Source organism: Aulostomus chinensis, chromosome 18 (genome assembly GCF_037954235.1).
Source record: "Aulostomus chinensis isolate RoL2024-O1b breed Wild chromosome 18, RoL_Achi_v1.0, whole genome shotgun sequence".
NCBI lineage: Eukaryota > Metazoa > Chordata > Actinopteri > Syngnathiformes > Aulostomidae > Aulostomus > Aulostomus chinensis.
The window spans coordinates 11167612-11189916 of NC_141337.1; the positions used below are offsets into that span (position 1 = coordinate 11167612).

The 22305-nt window shown below is 40.6% G+C and overlaps 4 protein-coding genes across 4 annotated transcripts; 2 read left to right on the forward strand and 2 right to left on the reverse strand.

Moving 5' to 3' along the window:
* Positions 1–1080: 1080 nt before the first annotated feature.
* Positions 1081–5569, forward strand: LOC147245125 (lipid droplet assembly factor 1-like). The gene is made up of 5 exons (XM_086184140.1): positions 1081–1180; positions 1396–1525; positions 1618–1786; positions 1870–2012; positions 2801–5569. The coding sequence occupies exons 2-5, from the start codon at positions 1439–1441 to the stop codon at positions 2861–2863; spliced, it is 462 nt and encodes a 153-aa protein (XP_086040266.1). The 5' UTR covers positions 1081–1180; positions 1396–1438; the 3' UTR covers positions 2864–5569.
* Positions 4039–11070, reverse strand: LOC147245126 (ER lumen protein-retaining receptor 2). Its single transcript, XM_086184139.1, has 5 exons — positions 10814–11070; positions 8757–8857; positions 8508–8666; positions 8150–8402; positions 4039–5490 (listed from the first exon to the last, which is right to left on the reverse strand). Exons 1-5 carry the CDS (start codon positions 10902–10904, stop codon positions 5456–5458), a joined length of 639 nt encoding a protein of 212 aa, XP_086040265.1. The 5' UTR covers positions 10905–11070; the 3' UTR covers positions 4039–5455.
* A 787-nt stretch (positions 11071–11857) lies between these two features.
* Positions 11858–15530, forward strand: LOC147245127 (uncharacterized). The gene is made up of 6 exons (XM_086184138.1): positions 11858–12030; positions 12178–12504; positions 12594–12694; positions 12777–12824; positions 13000–13113; positions 13250–15530. The coding sequence occupies exons 1-6, from the start codon at positions 11979–11981 to the stop codon at positions 13301–13303; spliced, it is 696 nt and encodes a 231-aa protein (XP_086040264.1). The 5' UTR covers positions 11858–11978; the 3' UTR covers positions 13304–15530.
* Positions 14450–22260, reverse strand: mfsd13al (major facilitator superfamily domain containing 13a-like). Its single transcript, XM_086184137.1, has 7 exons — positions 21815–22260; positions 19933–20247; positions 19435–19860; positions 19072–19226; positions 18438–18521; positions 18064–18207; positions 14450–17101 (listed from the first exon to the last, which is right to left on the reverse strand). Exons 1-7 carry the CDS (start codon positions 22001–22003, stop codon positions 16960–16962), a joined length of 1455 nt encoding a protein of 484 aa, XP_086040263.1. The 5' UTR covers positions 22004–22260; the 3' UTR covers positions 14450–16959.
* Positions 22261–22305: the final 45 nt, after the last annotated feature.

Below are 22305 nucleotides of genomic sequence, written 5' to 3' on the forward strand. Positions count from 1 at the left end.
AATCTTGCTGCTGCTGTCTAATAGCAGCAGAGAGCAGAAAGTGTTCTCATTATTTTTAAGAAACTATTTTAGCGTGACAGCTGGGAACCCCCTCTACCGGATCTCTGGAGTACTGTTGCTGTAATTTCCATCATAAACCTACAACACAGCAGCAGCAGCAGCAGCAGCAGCAGCAGCTCAACAATCATTCACGAGCTCAAAGAAAATTAAATTGGATCTAGTTTACACACTACTGGCGTTCATGTCCTCTGATATTCACCATTAAGTCTTCTGGCTCATGATCGTGGCTAAAGGAATAGGGACTCCTCGGTCATCAGACTTGGAGAGGAGACCACACAAACAAATCATTTGATCATTCATCACCTGTCCAATAAAAACAGCCTGTGGTTTATGGCGCAATTAGGTGGAAGTAAAGAGGGTGGGACAGTAAATCTATCACAATTACTGACAGAGGTCCTTTAATGACAATCAGTAACGTGACAGAGGAGTGTTAGTAGGCGTGACAACACGTTTGAGAATTTAGAGACGCGGTGAAAATGTATGACGCTCACACTCACGTTCGAAATGGAAAAATAAAATGGACTTGACCAGATATACAACAGCTTTGTGAATTCTGCACGAAGCAGAATAAATCAGTTTCCACAAGTGCGGACATCACGTCATGATGGCATGTTAATTAACATTGTTTCGCAGCTTTGTCATTCATCACACTGAATTTTCTTGTTATCGCAAACAAATCGAAACAACCTTAAACAGCCATTTTTAATGAGCAAGTGAGTACCTTTACTGTCAAGCACCCGATCAAAATAAAAGTCATCCCATCGCACTCACAAGTCCAAATTAAACTCTTTAAATCATTTCAGTTTAAAGAGACCCGACCCAAGTCCCCCCAAGGAAGCACATCTGGAGAAGAGGTGATGACAAACTTCCTTTTGACAGGCAGAAATTCTTTCAGATGAACAGCAGATGGCAGCAATGATATCAGTAAGCCGCAAATTCTCAAGAGGAAGAGAGAGGAGAAGGAAAAAGAGGAAGAAGGGGTGTGTGTGCGTGTGTGTGTGTGTGTGGGGGGGGGGGTATAAAAGGGTGTGTTTCTGCTGCTGGAGTATTTCAGAAGACCAAAACACTGTCTAACTTGCTGCTGACTGTTGCTGAGAATCAAGCCTCCTACATTGTTCAGGTGTGTACTTCTCAACTCTGTCCTATGATATCAGAAGTAGGTCAGTTCACCTTTGAAGGAATGAAGTACCTAACTAGTATTTAACTAGACTTTAGTATTCAGTATGCTGAGCTGCTGTTTGCTGGAGTGAATCTAGTCCGGCCGCCTTCACTTCAAGAACGACTTCCTGCTCCTCCAAGTGTCTTTCAACTTAAGCATTTATATTTCTAATTCAGGTCCAGTGTGTGTGTGGGTGTGTGTGTGTGGGTGGGTGTGAAGATGAAGAACAGCAGCAATGTTACTGAGATGCAGCAGATGTTGGGAAGCTGGACCACTCAGCTGGGCAAAGTTTACAGTGAGTCCAAGGTAACCCACCTTTATCGGTCAGTAGAATGTCCTTTTAGTACATCGGAAAGGAACCTGATGTGTGTGTGTTTATGTGTGTGTCTGCTCTAAAGGTACCTCAGCTGATGAACACAAGGATTGGCCAGTACCTGAGCAGCCACCCTTTCTTTGCTGTGACACTCGTCGTCTTCAGTGCCATGGCTGCTCTGCCTGTGGGAGTCTTTGTCGTCTTCGCTGTTGTGACTGTCACCATCTCAGCTGTTGGTTTTCTTTTCTTCGACAGTAAGCGTGACCACATCAAAAATCTCCCTCCGTGATCTGTAACCGCAGACATAAATGTGTTATTTTTGCTGGGTTGTGTTCAGTGTTCCTGCTATTTGTGGCCGGGGTCACTCTGCTCTGTGTGCTCTCCGGCATCGCCCTCTTCGCTCTCATGGTGTCATCCATCATTACTGCTGTTTACATCACCGTCACCAACGTGCTCATCTTTTATCCACATCTGACAAAGGTAATACACACCATTCACAGTCTTTAAACTACAAAGAAAAGTATGCTTCACTTTTACTTTTTCCCTAACAAAATGATGCATCAACTCAGTTTATACTGACAAGAACATCGAAAAATCCAAGGTTGCTTTTACTTCATGAGATTGACTGAGCATAAACATTTTTGTCTAGTACATTTTCAGCTTTATATCTTTCTATCTTATCTACACAAGTATTGTGTACCACAAGTCAAGAATTCTCAACGGAATGGCATATGATAATGTGTTTTTCTTAGTGTGTGCATGAGGAACTACACTAAATGACGTCATTACTCTGTGGCCGTTACATTATGCAACTGACATTTACGTCATGATGATGTTGAAGTGAAACACTTCTTTATCTGTACTGTAAAATTGTACGTTTATGAACTAAACGTTTGGGTAAAAAGGTTAACTGTTAAAGTACCGGTATACATATATACACGCAAGCTTACTTGTAGTACAGTTCGTTAGGAGTGCCAGTCAAACCTGAAGTAATAGTTTACACAACTACTTTAAGAGAACTTTTAAAACCTTTTAAAAAGTGGACAAATATTAGGGTTAACTGAACTAAAGTCAACTGGAAGTAGGAGTAAGATTTAGGGAACCTGCTTTAGATCTAGATAATCTGGAACAATATTGTACCGTCCAATTCAAAATCCGTCTGGGCGTGTGCGTATTTTAATGTATCCTCCACATTGCTATTTGTTGTGGATAAATGACCTGTGACATTCTGTCTCTTTTCCATGTTTAATTGCGATTGTCGTTGACAGGGAGGGAACGTCTACAGGGGCGAGAACGGCTATGAAACATCAAGACTGAAGGAAACGCAGTAGCTTGGTACTCGCTTGGGAGATGGAGGATTGGGTGCGGAGAGACTGACCCCTGAATGTACGGTGGCTTGAAAGACTTTTCCTGATGTGACAGTACGACTAAATACTGTTTCTGACATGCCAAAAGAACTATTAATATATTGTGCAATACTCTTTAAAAAAAATCTCAAAGAGCCTACGCGTGGTGTTACTAATCTATAATCTCATCGCGTTTTTCGGTTTGTGAGGATTAAAAATGATGGCGACTAAAGATTTTCTGGACTAGAAGAATAAGAAGAAGAAAATGAAAGCATCTGTAATGTTGTGATGGCTCATTTATCAAGAGTAATACACTACGACAACGCTGTTACACATATTTGCTGAGCTGATCGCACTGTTTATTTATAATACAGCTTTGAATAAAAGCTCCTCAGGAGGATGAATTTGCGTGTTGGTTTTCTGGCTCTCGTGGTGAACTCTGAAAACAAGGAACTAAAACCACAATACGCGTAGTTGCACGAGCAGCTCCGTGCGCATACGCCCTACTGACAGGTTTTTACTGGCTGGAGAGAAACCTGTCTGTTAGAGGATCGCACTGAATTCTAACCTGAGCATGTCTCGTTTTTATGAGCTCCCTTGGGGTGATTTATTCATTCATTATTTGTTTTTTTTTTTAATCATTGTCTACTCCACTCGGCACGTTCAGGGTCACAAGGAGCCAAGGTAGATTACACCCTTGGCAGACGGCCAGTGAATCACAGAGCCAACATGTAATGACACACAGGTGTACACACTCACACCTCTGGGCAAGTCTGAGTCACTCAGTTGACCTAAATGTCAGGTTTTTGGTGACACCAACTCCACGTTCCACATTCCAGCTGTGACGCAACAGTGCTCGTCACTATAAGTGACGTTTTTTTTTAAATACAGATAGTGTGTGTTCAAGGAATTCTTGTACTGAACACAGACGCACTCAGACGTTTTGGGTTTTTTTTTACATTTCTGATCCAATACACAACTCTGGACACCTATAACAGAGGCGGGTTTTTTCATGGCTATCATGAGCAGTATGTTGGTTACATCATGAGACCGCAGTACAACCACACGCCACCACCGGAGAGCAAAAATTTGACGCATTTCATTTAAATGTATTTTCAAAGCAAATTTTTTTGAAGCGATACACGTGGAACATTGGCATCTCATGTTACACTAGGCCGCGGTCACGATCCAGCCCAAGATTTGGAATGGTATCCAATCTGCCGATATGCAACCTGTGAATAATGTCCAGCAGACCCCGACATTCCAGGATCAGATATCCAGCTCTTGTGCAGAATATATACTGTAAATGTGAACGTTCTCGTTTCGCCTTAAAATTTCAAGGCAAAGAGAGAAGTTTTATTTTCAATAAAGACACTGCAGGGTGAGTCTCATAAAATCTTTAATGGAGGTGATATCATGCAAAAAAAAAAAAACAAACATGAAAAATTGAAATAATCCTTTAGGAATGACTAATTTGAAAAAGTTGAAATTAACAGGAGGCCTTAACTCTGAACAGAAGCACACCCATTGATCACCCCGATCCACTTACTGAGCAACGTAGCAACATGAAGTCACTCCAGGCGAACAATTAGCACATGAAATGTCACAACCAAGTTGTGGAGGATTCTTGCACCAAGTGTCGTATCCCAGTACAGAAATCACTCAGTCTTAAATATTATTAAATCTGATTTCAACTATTTTGGATTGTGATTAAAAATGTGTAATAACTTTGAGGAGTGTATGAATCAATATTGAAGCTTGTTCAGCACAGCATTAAAAAAGGTAAACAGGTGAGAAGTTGAATTCCAATTCAAAATACCCATCATTGAAAAATACTGACACAAAAATAATTGCTGGTATTTAAGTATTTCTATGAGTTACGTCTTAAACGCATGTAATAAGGAACCTTTCAAATTCTGGTTTAGCAAAAAAAAAAAAAAAAAAGTCTAACATTAAAATATCATCTTGTGTGATTTTATAAAGCATTGTTTGTATAAAATTGGAAGTTTTGGCCTTTTTTAAAATGTTTCCAAGACATATTACAGTACAGACATTCACTCATCTTGACAAAAAAAAAAAAAAATATGTGAGAAATGGGACATAATCCTCATCAGGCACTCAATTACATTTCTCTTTAATAAGACTGTACATTTGTGCATTTCATTACCAGTCAAACAAGGTTCTTCTCAAGAGTCAACCCTATTTGTGACATTGTAAAAAAAACATAAGAAATAAAAAATAATAAGCGTGTACACCTCACATGTAGAAAAAAAAGAGCCTTTTCTCCTATTTGAACAGCAATGAAAAAGAAGTTTAAGGCAAGATGCTGAACACAGAAATCCAATGGTTGACCTGGGATGATCTTTGTTCAGCTCTGGTGTTTGTTGGCATTTACCAGTTCCATCAGCAATCATCGAGAGGACTAGTGTTTTTCCCCGTTTAAGTTGGCTCTCTGTCTCAGGCGTCCTTTTGCTATAAAAGGTCACGAGATTCCACGATGTTACCTCCATGCTCCCCCCCCTCCCCGAGTCTGCTGGGAGTCGTCGTCTCCTCCTTCAGTGAGTTGGGGGTTTGTTTTTACGCTGGCAGGCTCAGCTTCTTGCCTTTCAACACTGAGGGTTCAGACAGTCAGGTTAGAAACCACGAGTTGCACCAATGAGCCACATTTCATTTCTATCAGAAACTAAAATTACTGTTGGGGGGGGGTGTTCCTTTTATAGTTGAAAACATGCAATGGCCATGATTTCCCTTGATGATGTCGAACTGCACCCTGTAGTGAAAGCGTGTCAGGTGGTAAAACCTGAAAAAAGCTGAAAATGAATATCGAGTGTCTTAACTGCTCTATAGCATATCCAGTATGTCAGATACAAACAGATGCAGGGAATAATGTGAGGAATTGATCGGATCTTTGATAAGCAGTCACGTCAAGAAAGAGTCATGCCATAACAAATTTGAGGTCCAAACAGTATAGACTGAGAGACTTAGAATACATGACTACATTAGAGCCCGTAACCACAGTTTCCCAGGGACATTAACAGGGATTTAAGTGGCAAAAAGCTTAAAACATGCAGTATTTTGCCTCTAAAACTCAAAAGCTCAAGCTTGATTGAAAGGTTAATGCCCAATATGTGCAATATTTGGTTTTCCACCAGGAAAAACTGACAGTATTTTGATATAAATATACAAAATAAATTATTTTAAACTGTATTAAATCAATACATTGTTGAAGAGGCGGACCAAGGAACTGCAGGAATTTTAGAAACCTATAGATAATGTCTCATACATACATATGGTTTGAAACAAATCGTCACATATCAACATGAATGTCTTTCCACTGGGGTCAACTGACATCCTGCTGGGTGTCATCCAGACACAGGTTACCTCGTACATCGGTATTAGATGCTGTGAGCTTCTAACGTCACATTTGACCACCTGGGATGAGAAAGTGCTCGGAGGGATTTCCCCCCGATGGCGGACATCCCCAAACACACAGTGCAAACATTTACTTGCCGACAAACGGTCCGTCATCCTACACTCTCTTTCTCACACTCTCGCTCTGGGCAGTAGCTTCAGATAGGACTAGTCAAACATGCTTTCACTTGCTAATTTATGATAAGATCACCACTGTCCTTCATTTAGTCGCAGTTTTGGGTGGTAGAAGAAGTTCTGAGCGATGACAACAATCAGAACATTGTTGGCAAGAATGTTTGATATTTTCATTTTGAAGTATTAAAAATCACACAGGAATCAAAGCACATGACATGATGACGTTCCATTCCCTCCCAGGCTCACTATCAGCTTTTCCAGATTCCAGGTTGATGAGTATCCAATCACTGAAGTTTATAAACGGGTCTCCGGGAAACTGCGGAAGGAAACATGAACATGCCAGTGTCCCCGCGCACTGCCCTCGCACGCATCAAGCTCAGTTTCCTCCAGTCAGGTCCACGTTCGTTCATCGAAGCTGATTGACAGCAGAAGTTTAAGGACAGAATGCTGATTGGATTTTGGTTTTTGTTCCTGAGGGTCAATCTAAAGCTGCTGCTTTTAATCAACAGCAGTTTAGCCCTCAAATTCAAATATATCTTCAAACACTCGTTAACGCTGTAGAAACCATTCTAAGCAAGAGCAGAAACTTTTTTTGCTTAGCTGTCAGATTTTCCTCATTTCCATTAACTTTTACGGATGCAGCGATCCAAAATGAGCATTCAAACGCATCAGTAGAAACAGTTTAAATGGCTGTATTAAACAACAAAAACCGTTCCTATGCCATTGTACAGTTATTTCCCTTCTATTTAAAGGGTTAATTATTCAGAGTGACTACGTAGCTGGAGCGCATTAAAGATCACAACTTCAGCATCAAAACGTTAAACATTATTATGCACATTATCGCTCCCCTTTCACCTGAGGAAGCTTCACCTTCTCTAGATGGTAGCTTCTCATGCTTTCACCTCCTTGTGTCCCCTGTTTAAAGCCGACTTGTTTAACGCGTGCACGTTCTTGTTTAAATGTTGGGTGCATTTTTGATAAACTGCAGTAGACACGATAAAGAGTCTCTGCTCATTAAGAGAGAAGCTGTGCGTTTACGCACAAGGTACAGCGACACAATCTCAAACTGTGACAGGATATATCTGCCCCCCCACACACACACACACACAGACAACATGTATGCAGCGATGTCCCTTTGGCAACTACTGGAAGACATAAATTGTAGTAGGAAATTGAAAAAAACAGAGGGTACAATTTAACTTTTAGCTTCTGAAATCACATTTTAAGACAGTCAAGTGTCATCACTTAACTACTCTGAATGGATTGGGCACGCCTCAAACGCACTTACGTCAAGCACTTTAGACCATGCGCAACAGCCAATTTCAATAGGGCCCCTTTGTCTATTTCCTGGGACTGTGTTTCCTATCTTAGTAGAGGAGGAGTAAGAAAACAGAGGGTATTCTGTGCTAAAAGGCGGAATCTTAGAAAACACGCAGTTGACTTGAGAAACTTGAACCGCTAGGGCCTCATATTAGCTTCGGGTGAACTTTTATGAAAACGTCTGTTCAGAATGACAACTGTGGATCCTGTCTCCCACGCCAGTTTCACACCCAGAGAGGGCCAGAACTTAAACGGTGATTGTACACTGCAGAGGTCTCCGCTGATGTCTTTAGCAATTCAAACATGATCACGACCCTGTTGAGTCCGTCTGCTTTTTCATTTTTGCATGTTGCCATTTCATGTTGAAATAAAATCAAATGCTACATTTTCACATTTGGAACCCACCTTTGGTGACATAAAGGTAGAAGAAGTCACAGTAGAGGACTGTCTGGACCACACCGGCCACTATGGCGATCATGTCGAAGAAGCCCTCAAAGTAGAAACGCCAGATCCAGTTGAAGAGATAGAGAGCTCGATACAGGCCCAGGCAGAACAGGTAATGGGTGGTGATGGTCTCTGCCTCGCCAGTCTTGCTGATCATGAAGAGCTGGGGAAGGATCGCCACTGACTCCAAGTAGATGGAGAATGTCCACAGGATCTAAAGACACTCAAGTTAGAATACTAGACATTTGGGCAGGAATATCAATGTACATTTGCTCTTACTAAAAACTTTTTCCCTTCTCTTCAATGGAATTTAACCAACCTCCATGAAAGAAAAGTCATGGTTGATGAGAACAGCAAGACCCCCGACAGGAACGACCAGGAACTCCACTCTGAAACTGTCATGGTTACCATCGTAGGTCGCCCTGAACTTAACGTAGATCAGGTAGACTGTGGCATACGCACAACCGATGTAGATCACCTTGAAAACAACACAGTGAAACTCATCATTTGGGGTACCAAGGACGAAGTGTGCGGCCGGTAGGATAAGCCATGCGATCTGACGTCATACCTTCATGCAAGTGTTGTAGAGGGAGATGAAGGAGGTGAGCAGATCCAAGTAACGTGTGGTGAACACTATAGCAAAGAGGATCTGACTCTTCCCAGAGATACCTTCAAAAAAATAAATAAAAGAGAGAAGATTACTTACTCTTTAGGTGTGTGTGACAGTCACACACCACTGAGAGCAAGCCGCTGGTGGAATGTAACCAAGAATTTTTACTCAAATACAGTAATAATTAACAACAACACAAGACTTTACACAGAAAACAAGCTAATGCCTGATGATGGAATTTCAAGTTTGATGCCTCTCAAGAGGCTTGAGGACTTCAAGAAGACATAATCAGCTGGAATATTTATTCACCACTTTAGCATAACCTTTAGGGATCAATGGTTCAAGGACTGAATAATACTTGTATGATACAATATTAATACTTTCCTTTACATTAGTGGTGGAATTTTGAACGGAAGCTTTTACTTTTACCAGAGTACCACGTTATTAGAGTATTTCTACTTTTACTAAAGTCAAGAAACTGTGTTCTGGAGCAGAGTGGCACTCATCAAAACATCTCAACACTTGAATACATGAAGCACAAAGCTTTTATTTACACAACAGTACCACCTTGTGGAAAGTTTGTTTAGGTGCGGGACAAACATGATGTATATTCCGTTTTGGGCTTGATTAAAGAGAAAGTGATGCAAATGCATGAATTATTCAGATAAATGACAAAAGTTAACCCGTTCTTCCTCCAGAGGTGGTTCAAATTCATGTTCTAATGATCCACGCACGCACATGGGGAAGGTTCGAGCTGTGAACCTGCCAGTGGAGTGTTGGTGCTTTGTTTCTGAGAGGGTTTCCTCCAGGTGCTCTGGTTTCCACTCACAGCCTCAGCCCAGTTATTGCCTGGCGACTAGTCCCAGGTGTACCTGGGGTTTCCCTATCATGCATGTTTTTTTTTACCATCACATCATAACATCATCATCTTCCATCTCTCTACCCGTCTCCCTAGGTGTGAATAATATCACCCAATCAGGTCCTGCCAATGCTTCCAAGCACCTTAAATTTGCTTGACGTCTTTCTCCTATCTCAATTATTAATTTATATTTTTACAAAACTTTAAAAAAGATCATGCTTTCAAGGACAAAAAATATTGTAACATATTATATTTTTGACTGCAAATACATAATGATGTATATCCAGGAATACTAAAACATATATTTAAACTTGTTCATTTGCACAACCTGTGTAATATCTAACGTAAATCATCAAAAGACCTTAAAGAAGAAAAACATCGTTGTAGTCTAACATAACCCTCCAATTTCAACGTGCACTCGAGCCTCCAGGTTAACAGACCGATCACAGCACCTCTGATTAAAACAGACGCAATCCTCTTATCATGACAGCAGAGTGCACATCAGAATTCTCTATTAACTAGTAATATTATTTCCTATCTTATAAACTTTAACACGTTTAGTGGGCCGTCAAACTTTAAGACTGATGCAAAACTACTTCGTGGGTTAGCAACTTCCGTAGCGCTTTCTAGAACGCCACGTCAGAAGCCAGACCAAAAAAAACGAGCACCGAGCGTGAAATTACCGGAGCAAGAAAGATGTATGGTTGATGTGTAGGAAACGCAACACCAACCGCATATACGCATTTATATACATATATGCAAAATACATTTTCAGAACTGTTAACAAAGTTTTTACTGTGTAATTCATACATTCAAGTCAACGGTAACTCACACAAGCAACAAAGCAAGAGATGGCTAATGCTGTGCTCCAAGTTCTTCCATAATTGTTAAAACAAATTACGAGACATATTTCTAGCACACATTAGGACAGACTACTGGTCCAGCTGATGGAAAAACACCACAGTTCTGTGCTCAGGCTTGTGTTAGCTATTAGCCAAAATGAATGAATGGGAAATGAGAAACATTAGCACGTAGCTAACTAGCTTACAGCTTGCTGGACAAGAAGAAGCATCATTAACACTCAGATTGAAATGATAAAAAGGCTAAGTGTTACTTGTAACATTCCATTAAGTCAGTTCCGCAGCTAGGAGCTTACCTGCACACGACCTGCTTTTCCATATTTTGAGTAGCAGGATGATGATAGCAGCCAAATGTGAGAGGTCTCCTGTCAGTCTGAAGATGTTCATCGTTGCCGGGTCAGTTCTCACGCTTATGCAGACGTGTCTTTTTACTCTGATGCAGGTCGCCTCACACTTTTAGTCGTCTTTCGTGAATGCTCCTCCACTTCAACTTGGTGACAAACCTGGGGTGCGATGCAGGGTCCCTGGGATTGAAAATATGGCGAGTGTGCAGGTCGACGTGGAAGGGGGCGTAACAAAACATAGAATCAGCTTCTGATTGGGTTAAAATGTGATTGACAGTGAGAAACGACCCGCCTCCAGCGTGTTTTCAGCGAGACATGACATGACACAGGGTGGGACCAGTTCTCCAGCCTCCAAAAAATATCCAGGATACTGTATTGTTTACTCCATGTATGTAATGCTTTGTTGACATAAAGTAAAGACGTCCTCAACACATCGTGCTGAAGGTATTAAAGCAGGTATTTAATAGTGATTGAGGTTTATCTAACTTCAGTTGCTTTGAGTAGAAATACTTTGTCACATTGCATGATGAAATTTTACCCTTTTTTTTCTCCCTCTAACCTTCACATTCATCACACAAGAGTATTATGCAAAAACTGAATAAATGTTTAACAGCTACAAATAACTGATTTGATTCACTGCCATTTTGATAGCTCGAAAATAAAGGCTCAAGGTTGCCTTCACTGTTGCCTTCTTGATGATGATGAAGATGATGGACCAACAAGGATTAAATATATTCACTGATGAAGCTAAGTGTGTACCAGTCAATTAATATGACATTCTGGAATTGAAGTCTAAATTATGAGATTAGTGTCAGAAGTCATCATCATGTTAAGACATAACAAGCTGATGAAGTATTCCCACTTTTCAATGATGCATCTCCAAACCCTCCTTTGCCTAAGACTTGTAAATCTAAACTTAAATGTGCATCATGTCATTAATGACGTTGAAATTTCATGTTTCTTTCATGTTGCAAACCCATGATGAATGGTTGAGAGGAAGTTCTTCACTCTTGAGGGCAGGAAATAATGAAGAAACTAAGTGTTGAGGAAGTGCAAGTTATCCGTTTGCCTTGTACATGGAATCACGAGATTATTCACAAGGGTTCAAGCTGACGACATGGTCTGGTTGAATCGGTTTTCTCTCTTGCTCACTTACCTGCCACTCATAGGTAAGATATCTCTAATACTTTTACTATTTTGTACAGTTTTCAGTTCATTCTTATTATGAAGCATCAGACAAACCTAAATTGCTCCATTGGTCAAGTAATGAGAAAAAATAGCTAAGCTGACTGATTCTTTTTGTAAATTCATTCCAGAAAGTTTGGCGCAAACAAGGAGCTGCTTATTACAACCAAACAAGACAATTTTTAAAAAAGAAGGACAAGCTGCTGACCTCCCTTGTTCAATGAGCCCCGACTGTTCAGCCGAGGCTGTGACATACAAGTGGTTTACCGTCAAAGAAAACACCCAACTTCCCCTGGAGAAGGCTTTTAATCCTTTGAAGTACATTCTGAATGGAGCATCTTTACACATCAAATCACTTAATGCGAGTGACAGTGGGATTTACATCTGTGCAGCGCACTCTCATACGCAAGGCCTTGGCACAAGCCATATTGGGCACGGTACGACTCTTGTAGTCAAAGGTGAGTCAAACGAGCCATCAAATCTTGACGCCAATTTTGAAGGCTGATGGCTCATTTGGATGTCCATCGTATTTTTCTTTTGCTTTCAGAAAATGTTAAGATCATGGTGAGAAATATTCTGCTGTGGGTGGCATTTATCCTCTTGAGCATCTACAGCTTAGCCATAGTGACTCTCATCGTTCTGAAGAAGGTAACTCCCTTCAACGGCATTTCAATGTGCCGATGTGAATACAAACAATCCGAAAACTGAAAACTCATCATCTCTGTTCCAGAACGGCAGCAATATATCCATCTTCAGACAGAGCTCTGCATCTGACAAGGTTAATAATACGATTCTTTGTTTTTGGGAACTTTGATCGTTTACTAATAAAAAAAAATCCCTCACAGGCAAAAACAGGAAGCAAGTCTGATGTGCTGTTGCCACATTGCTAAAGTCAGCAACATTTTTCAAAATGAAGGACACATCGATGTTTTCTAACACATATTTTGTTCCAGATAAGGAAGAAACCCTCGTTTAAAAAATCCATATTTCGGGATGTCTTGCAAGAAATGTACAACAGAAGAAACACAGAGGGGATCAAACGACATAGAAATCATCATCAAGTTGAGGTAAATCGTGTTGCCTCATATTCGATTTTGTCAAGAGACAAATTGTGTCAGTGTGGAAGTTCTACATTACTTGTGTTACAGAAATTTCTCACTGACGTGAAAACCAGACATCTAACCATTATTTTGATGTTTATAGGCTGCCGATACAGAATTCAACAGCTCACCCGATGAGATCTATCAAAACGTCTGAGTCAGTCAGGGATGATGAGGACATGGAGAGCTTAAGAACCCGTGAAGAGAGTCTGAAAGCTGTATGTCTGAAGTCACTGGCACAAACTGTGATTGAGCAACTCAGCTGCGGCCAGACGAATGTGCTGATTTGCATGTGAGGTGTGAAGAACTACAGCGTATAAGTTCCCTTATGCCCCCAGTTTTATTTTTATTTTGAGAAGGCAGAGGGCCTCATCAGGAAATGTTCTGTCAATCACTCGAGCCTGCAAAGACTTTGTTACAAGAGGTACACAACAGATGTCAGGATCAAGGAGTTACATCAAGCTTTACCTTCCGTCGCCAAGGTGACGTCCTTAAGCAGTAGACTTCCCGTCATTCTGGTCTGTTTGCAGAAAGCACATAACTTGGATTGTGAATGTTTTCCCAAAATTTTGGGATGCATATCCCCATTTACACTGCAATATTATTGCCTTCCATGCCTGGGTGGATGCTTGGTTCCACATCCGTGTACATGTATGTTATCTGTTTAGGTTTTTTTTTTGTATGCTTGGGGAGCATTTTGATCAGCTAATGTTTCAAATGTGCCGTAGAAATAAATCCTATTTGACTTCAAGAAATATTTTGATTGACAGTTAGACTGCTTTTTGTAAACACAAGAAATCAGATCCAGCATCATGGGACCGACCCTCAAAAATATCTGTTAAGAATCATCAATGTCATTGGTTTCTTCCGTTTTTGTTTAGTGAATTACCATATTGTTTTTATTGTTTGGTAAAAAAAAAAAAAAAAAAAATTGCTGGAAAATCTTTGCTGGCAATAATAATAATAAGACAATGTTAAAGAATAGACTGAAAAAATGGATATGAAATTTCCTGAAAATTGGCAAGACATGCAGTACGAGGAAGTATCCAGGGATTAAGCAAAAATTTTAGAGGCATTTTCAAATGATTACAATGATATATTTAAGGTTATGGCAGTGATGCCGTCATTTCTTTAAATATTTTTGAGAGACTTCTGAATGCTGCTGCACAAGCCTTTAAAGTGAAATTAAACTATTCATAATCTTAGGATGACTCCTACGGGTCCCCAGACCCCCCTTTGAACACCCCTGTGTTAAAATGTAGAGGCTCATTTTAAAATCTGTATTAAAACAGAACAGAGACAGACGCTGCTAAAATAAACTGTTCTCCAGGCGTCACACCAGACCTGCATATGATAACCAGAGAGGACAAGTAGCCCCATGATGGACCGCTCTTTTTGCCTCAATGCAATGATTTCGAAATTTCCCCTTTAAAAAAACAGTTTGCTTATTAAGAAATATGTATTTTGTTTAAATAGAATACTCAGTGAAAAATGTAGGAGTTCTATTCTTATTAAGCCATGAGAGTAGAAGCTTAAGTGGGATATCAGAAATGCTTCAATAGTTCTAGTTGATCATCCGGGTCCCCGAGGCGGAGCTGGCCAGGCTTTGGGTCTGCTCAATGTCCCATTGTCCTCAAATGCACCGTCATCTGACATATAGTAGGATTTGCATCTGAAATCTGGAATGACACTTTTGTTTCTTTTTCAAAGTTGGAAAATCCCCTTCAACACAAGTCAACAACATCCCTCTTGATCTCTTCATCACACTTCCTTCACTGCGCTTGTGTGAGCAATTTCAACAACTATCGGTCGACACTTCCTCCGTATACAGGAAAGTAAATAATACGATGGACTTAGTTGAGTAGAAACACAATTTTACTCCAAAAACAATTGTACCACATTTACTTTCAGTGATCTGACAGTTTCTGACTCTGCAGAACAGTTGGACAACGAGATCTTTATGAATGATGCTGAAATAGAAAAAGGCACATTAGAGGCGAATATAAGTTTAACACATTATAAGTGAAGGAAAAAGAGGGTGTCTTTGGCGCTGGAGTGCACATCTGGAGTGCACATCTGGAGTGCACATCTGGAGTGCAAAAACCTGAACGTATATCTACACAGTCATTTAATATTAGAAAAAACTACGAGTGTAAACGTGTATTTTTTGAAAAATAGGATTTAAACTGAGCTGCATGTTTCCCTCGTGAACTCCTCTCTGTCTGTCTCCTTCATGACTTCATTTTACCATTTTAGTTAAAGTGGGATTGAAACATGTTGGTCCAAGGCCCCCTAAACAGAAACAGTAAATTTGCATTAAAAATACAAGTGTCTTGTACCACTTCATTTTTGGAGGGGAATGATACTTTTCTTGTATTCTTAGCTAATCTGGGGCCTGTTTCATTGTCGTTGAAACTTGCAAGAAGGAAATTTGCAACACCATCATTTCCTCTCCCTCATTTTCAACTATTTATGCAACATGAAAAATTGTGTAAATATGTTACTTAGATCATTTTAAATATTTATAAAGCAAAATATGGAGTGTGTATCCAGGGACAGCTTTAGAGGTTTTACATGTACTGTAGTAAGACCACACTTTACTTAAACTCATAGATCAGTTAGACACCCACTGAAAATCAGCCTTGTAACCTGCAATTTCTGGCAACTCGAGAGCAGCAGAAGTAAGTCAACACAACACTAACACACCATTTTCCCTTTACTGACTAACAATCACTTATTTGCATATTCAGCAGTTACAGAGCTCGTGTGTCTGTACGGCAGCTTGAAAAATTGTGTGCCGGACTGCCAAACAATGAGCTACAATTGATAATCCAAAACGTATGGTAATCACTACTTGTGATGCCATACTTGGTGTGAACACGTGTGCGTATTTGAAGCTGCAGTCAAATTACATACAGTTCTCTTCATTCACTGTTCTATGGTGAAGGAAATGTGTGTCTCTCAGTAGTCTCTTGGACCAAGTCGAATGACCTTTAGCCAACAGAGCTGTAGGGCAGACGGACACAAGATCCTCTAATTGGATGTTAATGTCAGCGCCTCCGTCAGTCTGTTGACTCAACAAATTCATCTCATTTTTGCAGCAAGTGTCTAAAGCGCACTTCACCTAAGAAGCAGTATGTTGCTGCTCATCTTCTGCCGAGATCAGTGACTGGAAACATATGACCTGACATTTAACCCAACTAGAGACTGAGAGCTGCTCCGTCTACCAAGAAAAGGATGAGGCTGATACAGGCTCTTGTCAGGACTTGACAAAATGCATGTGCAGCATTCAGGTCTGACTTCAGGAAACTTTCACTGGAAGTGAAAGCCCCCCTCTTTTTAGGCACATGTGGACATTTTGAGAAATACAGTTATCGTTCTTTTAATGCAGGAAAATTTTAAGACATCTCTCTCTAGTGCCCCACTGCGAGCTTTCACTGCAGCTAAGCTAACTAGCAGCCAGGTGTTTGTGGGCGTCTCGTGCTCTCTAAGGAACACAGAGAGGAGAGAATGATATCAATCTGCTTGTCCTACACTGAAAATGATGGCTAATGAGCATGGTTCCCCAAAAAGGTTGGCAGGTTCCTCTAGACAAAGCAAAAGTATACTTAGATGTTTGATATTCATCTAATCTATGTCACCTGTCAGTGCACCAAGATGATTTACAGGTGTTCGCTGGGAATGCCAACATATTCATTATCTCAAATATGCATAATTATTATTCCGAAAATTACAAGGTCGGCTGGCATGATCTCCCCATCTGGAACCTGAGGAATGTTAACTAGCTTCCATGGAAAACTGCAAATATTACCGCTAGTTGTCGATGTACTTTGCATCAACTGTGTGACTGTAGCGAATGGAAAACGGCTCCCAGGCCAGGACTTGTGCAGCGGCAACACACATGGGCACCAAACACACCAGGTAGAACATGACACTGTGGAGGCTCTCCAAGGCTCTGGGAGGAAAACACACACAACAATTGGGTGAGTTCCACTGTATCAAAACCACACCAACCTTTGACTTTATTGATTATTTCATAATGTATATGTGCCAATCAAAGCAGGTTTTTTCCGCCAGTGCATAAAATCTGCATTAAATTCTGTATTGGACTCCAAAGCAAATATTTCAGTGAATCAGGGTTTAACACATAATGTTACAGTTGACCTTTGAGATAAAAGGCCATGATTAAAGGTCATATTTCATCTTTGACAGTTATTCAGGTAAATATAAACTTCGAAAAGGAACCTGCTGCTACTTCAAAGTTAATTACTGGGATGGCTACGTGACAAAGCAGAAGCCATCCTCATCACACATCTCGTTAGTTCCACTTTGGTCCACATGCTCATGTATATTAATATATGAATAATGATGAAAAGAATAAAACCATTTTGAAACATGCAAGTTTGTTGTTCAGCAGATATCTGTCCTTCAACTGCAGGTGGTGTGTACTTGACTTTGCTGCTGTCCAGTTTCAGGAGCATCATCGCAGTTTTTAGACGGTGTCCTGCCATTAAGGGATGAACTGTTGTGAGTTACTTTTAAACTAAACTTCTTTCAACCCATCACAGTTACCTAAAAGTCAAATGAATATTATAGTTTCATGGTTACAGTTGTGACTAAGAAGTGTGAATCAATCTAATATTTCCATTTCCATCTAATGAGTTAATCGAGTTAAACATTCAAATCTAGGGATGATCGATAACTGGTGGTTATCATTTATTTATATTATTATTATTATTATTTATTTCTCAAATGTAGAGGACAATGCCTCATATTTTTTCAAACTATTGTGCCTGTATGAACATTAAAAGATTGAAGGGTGAGATATGGAGATGCAAAACAGGGAAAATTTACTGTATCCTACAGCAAGTCACGTTTTGATTTCTGTGTAACAAAGAAGAGAGACACTGCCTGTACCTTGGATCAGACTCCCTCCCTGCGTCCTTCAGCTCTTCATATCCAAACTGGTTGAAGATATTAATCACTATCATAGGAGCCAGAGACTGAGCTGGCTTGGTGAACAACGCATTCGTCCCAAACACCATGGAGGACAGAGGGGAACTGTAGATGGACAAACATGAAAATGGAATTGTGTTAAATATAATATTATTCATCCAATAAGTTGAATACAATGGTGTGACAGTGTACTTTACTTGTGTTTAGTGCTAATTAGTCACTAAACTAAGATGGGAAGCATAACATCTTAGCATGTTATCATCGTATGCATCTCAGCATGCTGGTTAGCATTTACGTAGCTCCAAGCACCGCCGTGAGCAGCTTCTTTTGTTTACCTGCGCTTGTACTTCTGCATGTCTGTGTCAATGATGTCAGCCAACGGCAAACCAAAGAGGCTGAAGGTGGCTTGAATTATCACCCTGCAAAGAAGAGACGAAAGGGCGTTGACTCACTCCTCATTGTGGGTCAACCAGATCCATTTCGATTTGGTCAGAATCGCTTCAAAGAATTAATTTTTTTGTTAAACTGAGCCATTGATTTGGCCAATTTTGCCAAAGAACAGGAAACTCTATGGTCAGAACTTCTCAAAACTTCTCACAAGAGCCCCTGCATGCAGACATCCACAAGCTGAATATAAATTATAGTTATAGCATAATCTAGTGGTTACAGGAAATAAACTATTTGAGTTACTTCATATTTACTTTGTGTTGTCTTCATGTGCCTTACAACACCAAAATATGTGAAGGGATACTTGCACCACACCACTTGCATAAGTCCTCTCCACGCAAAAAAGCAAATATGATCAGGTTTCACTACCTGCTTATTCCGTGAATCAACCATCAACTGTGACATATATGGGTGGTGCAAGGAACTTTGAGGGTCAGAGGGTCACCTTGGTGGCGGTATGTCCTCTCCGAGTACTTTCGACTTATAACGATGACAGAATATCAGGAGTGGTTAACATCTTACATGTTAAGGGTGAGGAAAAATGCCAGGATATAGTAGTGCTGAGGACCAAGTGCAAACATGACAGCTGCCAATACTGCCTCCACGTAGAAGGTGAAGAGGATGATTCTGTAGTAGCCAAGCCCATGAAGGAGTCTCTCACAGCTCAATACTAACAGCTGGGAAAGAGACGAGTGGTGAGATGAAGCATATTGTTAAATGGCTCATTAAGTGAGACACACAGGTGATTTGAACCGATGAAATAAACAATGGTGGGGCAGGTCCATGTAAAAGCAACGAAAGGTTTGCCAGCTAATAATGGACAGCTGGCTCAGCTCCAGTACACTATACTGTCATTACAAACACATAAGGCGCTGGGGGCAATACCTGTGGACAAATAAATCCTGCTCCGTACATGATGCTCTTGGCCAGTGATGGAAGTGCGCCTGGAGGAATCAGGTGCTCGGAAAATATCATGGTAAAATTATTAAAGAAAGCCAGCATGAAAACCTGAAAGAAGTTCATGATCACAAACAGCCGGAAATCCCTGTTGATCAAGATTTGCCAAGTCAACGCTTTTAGCGTGGAAAGGGAAAATGCCGATTGGTGGGAAGTCTGATCAGTCTTGACAGCATTTGATTCAGATCCTTTGCTGTCAAAGCGGGTCTCGCTGTGGAAGCCCGTGTAGAGCATGCAGCCGCAGCTCACGACAGCGATGACCATTGTGAAAGCTTGGAATGACGCAAAGTCTTCCATGTTCTTGGATAGCACACCACAGAAGAGGACACTGGAGGAGCCAACAAGGGAGGCCATCTGAGAAATGAAAGAGGCAATATGAGAGGAGAGGACTGCTGGCTTTACGGACAAAAGGCGGAGGCCTTTTACCTGGCTGTACTTGATGAGTCTTAATCTGCTATGGTGCTGGCTGGAAATCTCAGCAAACAAGGCACTTTGAGCCAGCAGCACAAATGTGAGCATGCCATCAAAAGCACACAGGGCCACCATCAAGTGTAGACCGCTCAACCAGTCACCGGGGGTGTAGGTCCTCCATGGGAACCAGGCTAGAAGAAAAGCCAACGAGTAGAGGGGCGCACCGTAGAGGATAGAGAGGCGCCGCCGAGAGCAGCAGGGCACCTCGGACGTATCTTGCAAGTAGCCGAAAAGAGGGTCATTGACTGCATTCCACACCATGTACACCACCTACAGAGAAGGAGGTCATCAGATTAGCCAGACGTTGGGATTTACTGTTGATGTTTGCTTTAAAGTACACGGCTGTAAATTTAGGTTTTGGTGGGCTGACACAAGCTATGTGAAAATTTCACCTCAGTCTCTAGGAAATAGTTACAAACATGTTAAGACTGGACAATTTGGAAAAAAAAAATGTAATTGCAATTATCTTGAATGACACTACAATTACAATTTGATTCACCGTATTGGAAGGGATCTTTTTTTTTTTTTTGCTTAAGCAAACACTGCATCTCCTTTGATTTGGATATTGCCTTTCGGACAGAAGTTTTCAATGTTGTTTTGGGACAATTTTACTTTTTTTTCTTACTTTCCAAGAGTCAGAAAATAATAAATGTCTCACCACACATTGTTTTTATGTGTTAGGTGTAAGCTTAAGATACTGCCTCTAGAAACATCATCACTCAAGTGGTGAGGAGGGCCTCATACCTGGAGGAGGCTCAGACCAGCTCAGACTTGAAAGCACCTGAACCAGGCCACATTGTAACTGATACAACTTTGTTTGATTGTTTTCAGAATTTAATGGAATAAACACCTATCTGATGGGGGGGGGGGGGGGGGGAATCATCAAAAGTTGCAGCCTTTAAAAAAATTTAAAAAAAGACAAGCAGCCGCAATAAGAAAATTGATTTCTTCAACTTTTTGGGCAAGGGTAGCTTCTCATGCTGGCTTATTCAGCGGAGTAAATAACAGCAAAATGCTGTCTTTTAACTATGGTCTACTTTTATTGTCTTTAGCATTAAATTTTGTCAACTTTTTTTTTTATTCTACTAGAAAAAAAACCCCAGCATAACTTTCTATTAGTAATGGCTGGTTTACTATGTAGATGAGTTTCTCTTCTGTTTTCAAACCTCTTGGCTGTATATGTTGTCACAGAAAGCCCTACAGCAGTGAATACGTTCACACTGAGCAGCCAGCCAATTACCTACAGAACACAAAGAAAGAAAGAACACCAACATTCTGACAAATTCCTACTGCCAGACACAGACAGGAAGAATTTTTTTCACTTGCTGGGTTTCCTCTCTGCATTCAGTTTAGAATCTAAAACTGGAACTAATCTTGGCATTAGTCCTGCGTTTTATCTCTAGATGCCTCAGAAACGACACAACTTCAAGCCAGTGACCTGCTGAGAGATTGACAAAGAAACTCCAGTGAAAACATAGTCTCCTCAACAGAGGTAACACAGAAAGAGCTTGCCTTGAGGGCAGAGCACCTCCCTCTGACCGCAAATGTCTTCTTGACAAATGGATGATATAAAACCTTTAAGGATACTTGGTATAGACAGTGACAATGGTAGTCTACAAGTTCATGGAAGGTGAATGATTAGAGCTCCTAACTTTCTTTTAAAACACCTGGGTTCGTTTTATTTTGGATTTAATATACTTCCAGTTTGGCATTACTGTAAAACTTTTTTAAAAAGTATTAAAATATGACCAAACGGGCGGGAATTCATCTCCCTTGCTTTATCCATTAGATATTATATTTGCATAAATGCAGCAATGTGTCAAGGCAGCACGCTCACCTGTGATTGGTGGAAAGCTCCCTCCGATATCTTGTACTTATTGATGAAGAGTTTGACATAGTAGAAGCTGAATATATTGTTTATCATACAAGAGCCCAGAGTGGTCATGGCATAAGCCAGCGCAGCAGGATTAATTCCAAAGATCATCCTGTTGTGAACATCTGAACCAGGTTTCTCCTCCGCGGCCATGTCACCTCAGAAAAGTTACCTGTCCGTCCAACTACTACAGCCGCAGTGAGGAAATGTAATATCTATTTAACTGCGATTGTTTAGCATGGTTACTCATTAGCTATATTCGGAAAAAAAATGTCAAGATTCAGAGGCAAAAGGATCTCGGCGAGAGAAATGTGAACACGTCCTTTTCGTGAACGTTCACATGTCACGATGATACCTCCCGTTAAAGTTGTTAAATTGAGGAAACACAAGAAAAGGTTATATCCTGTCAAATTCTGTGCCTGTGGAGCGGGGCGGAACCTGAACCTGACTATCAG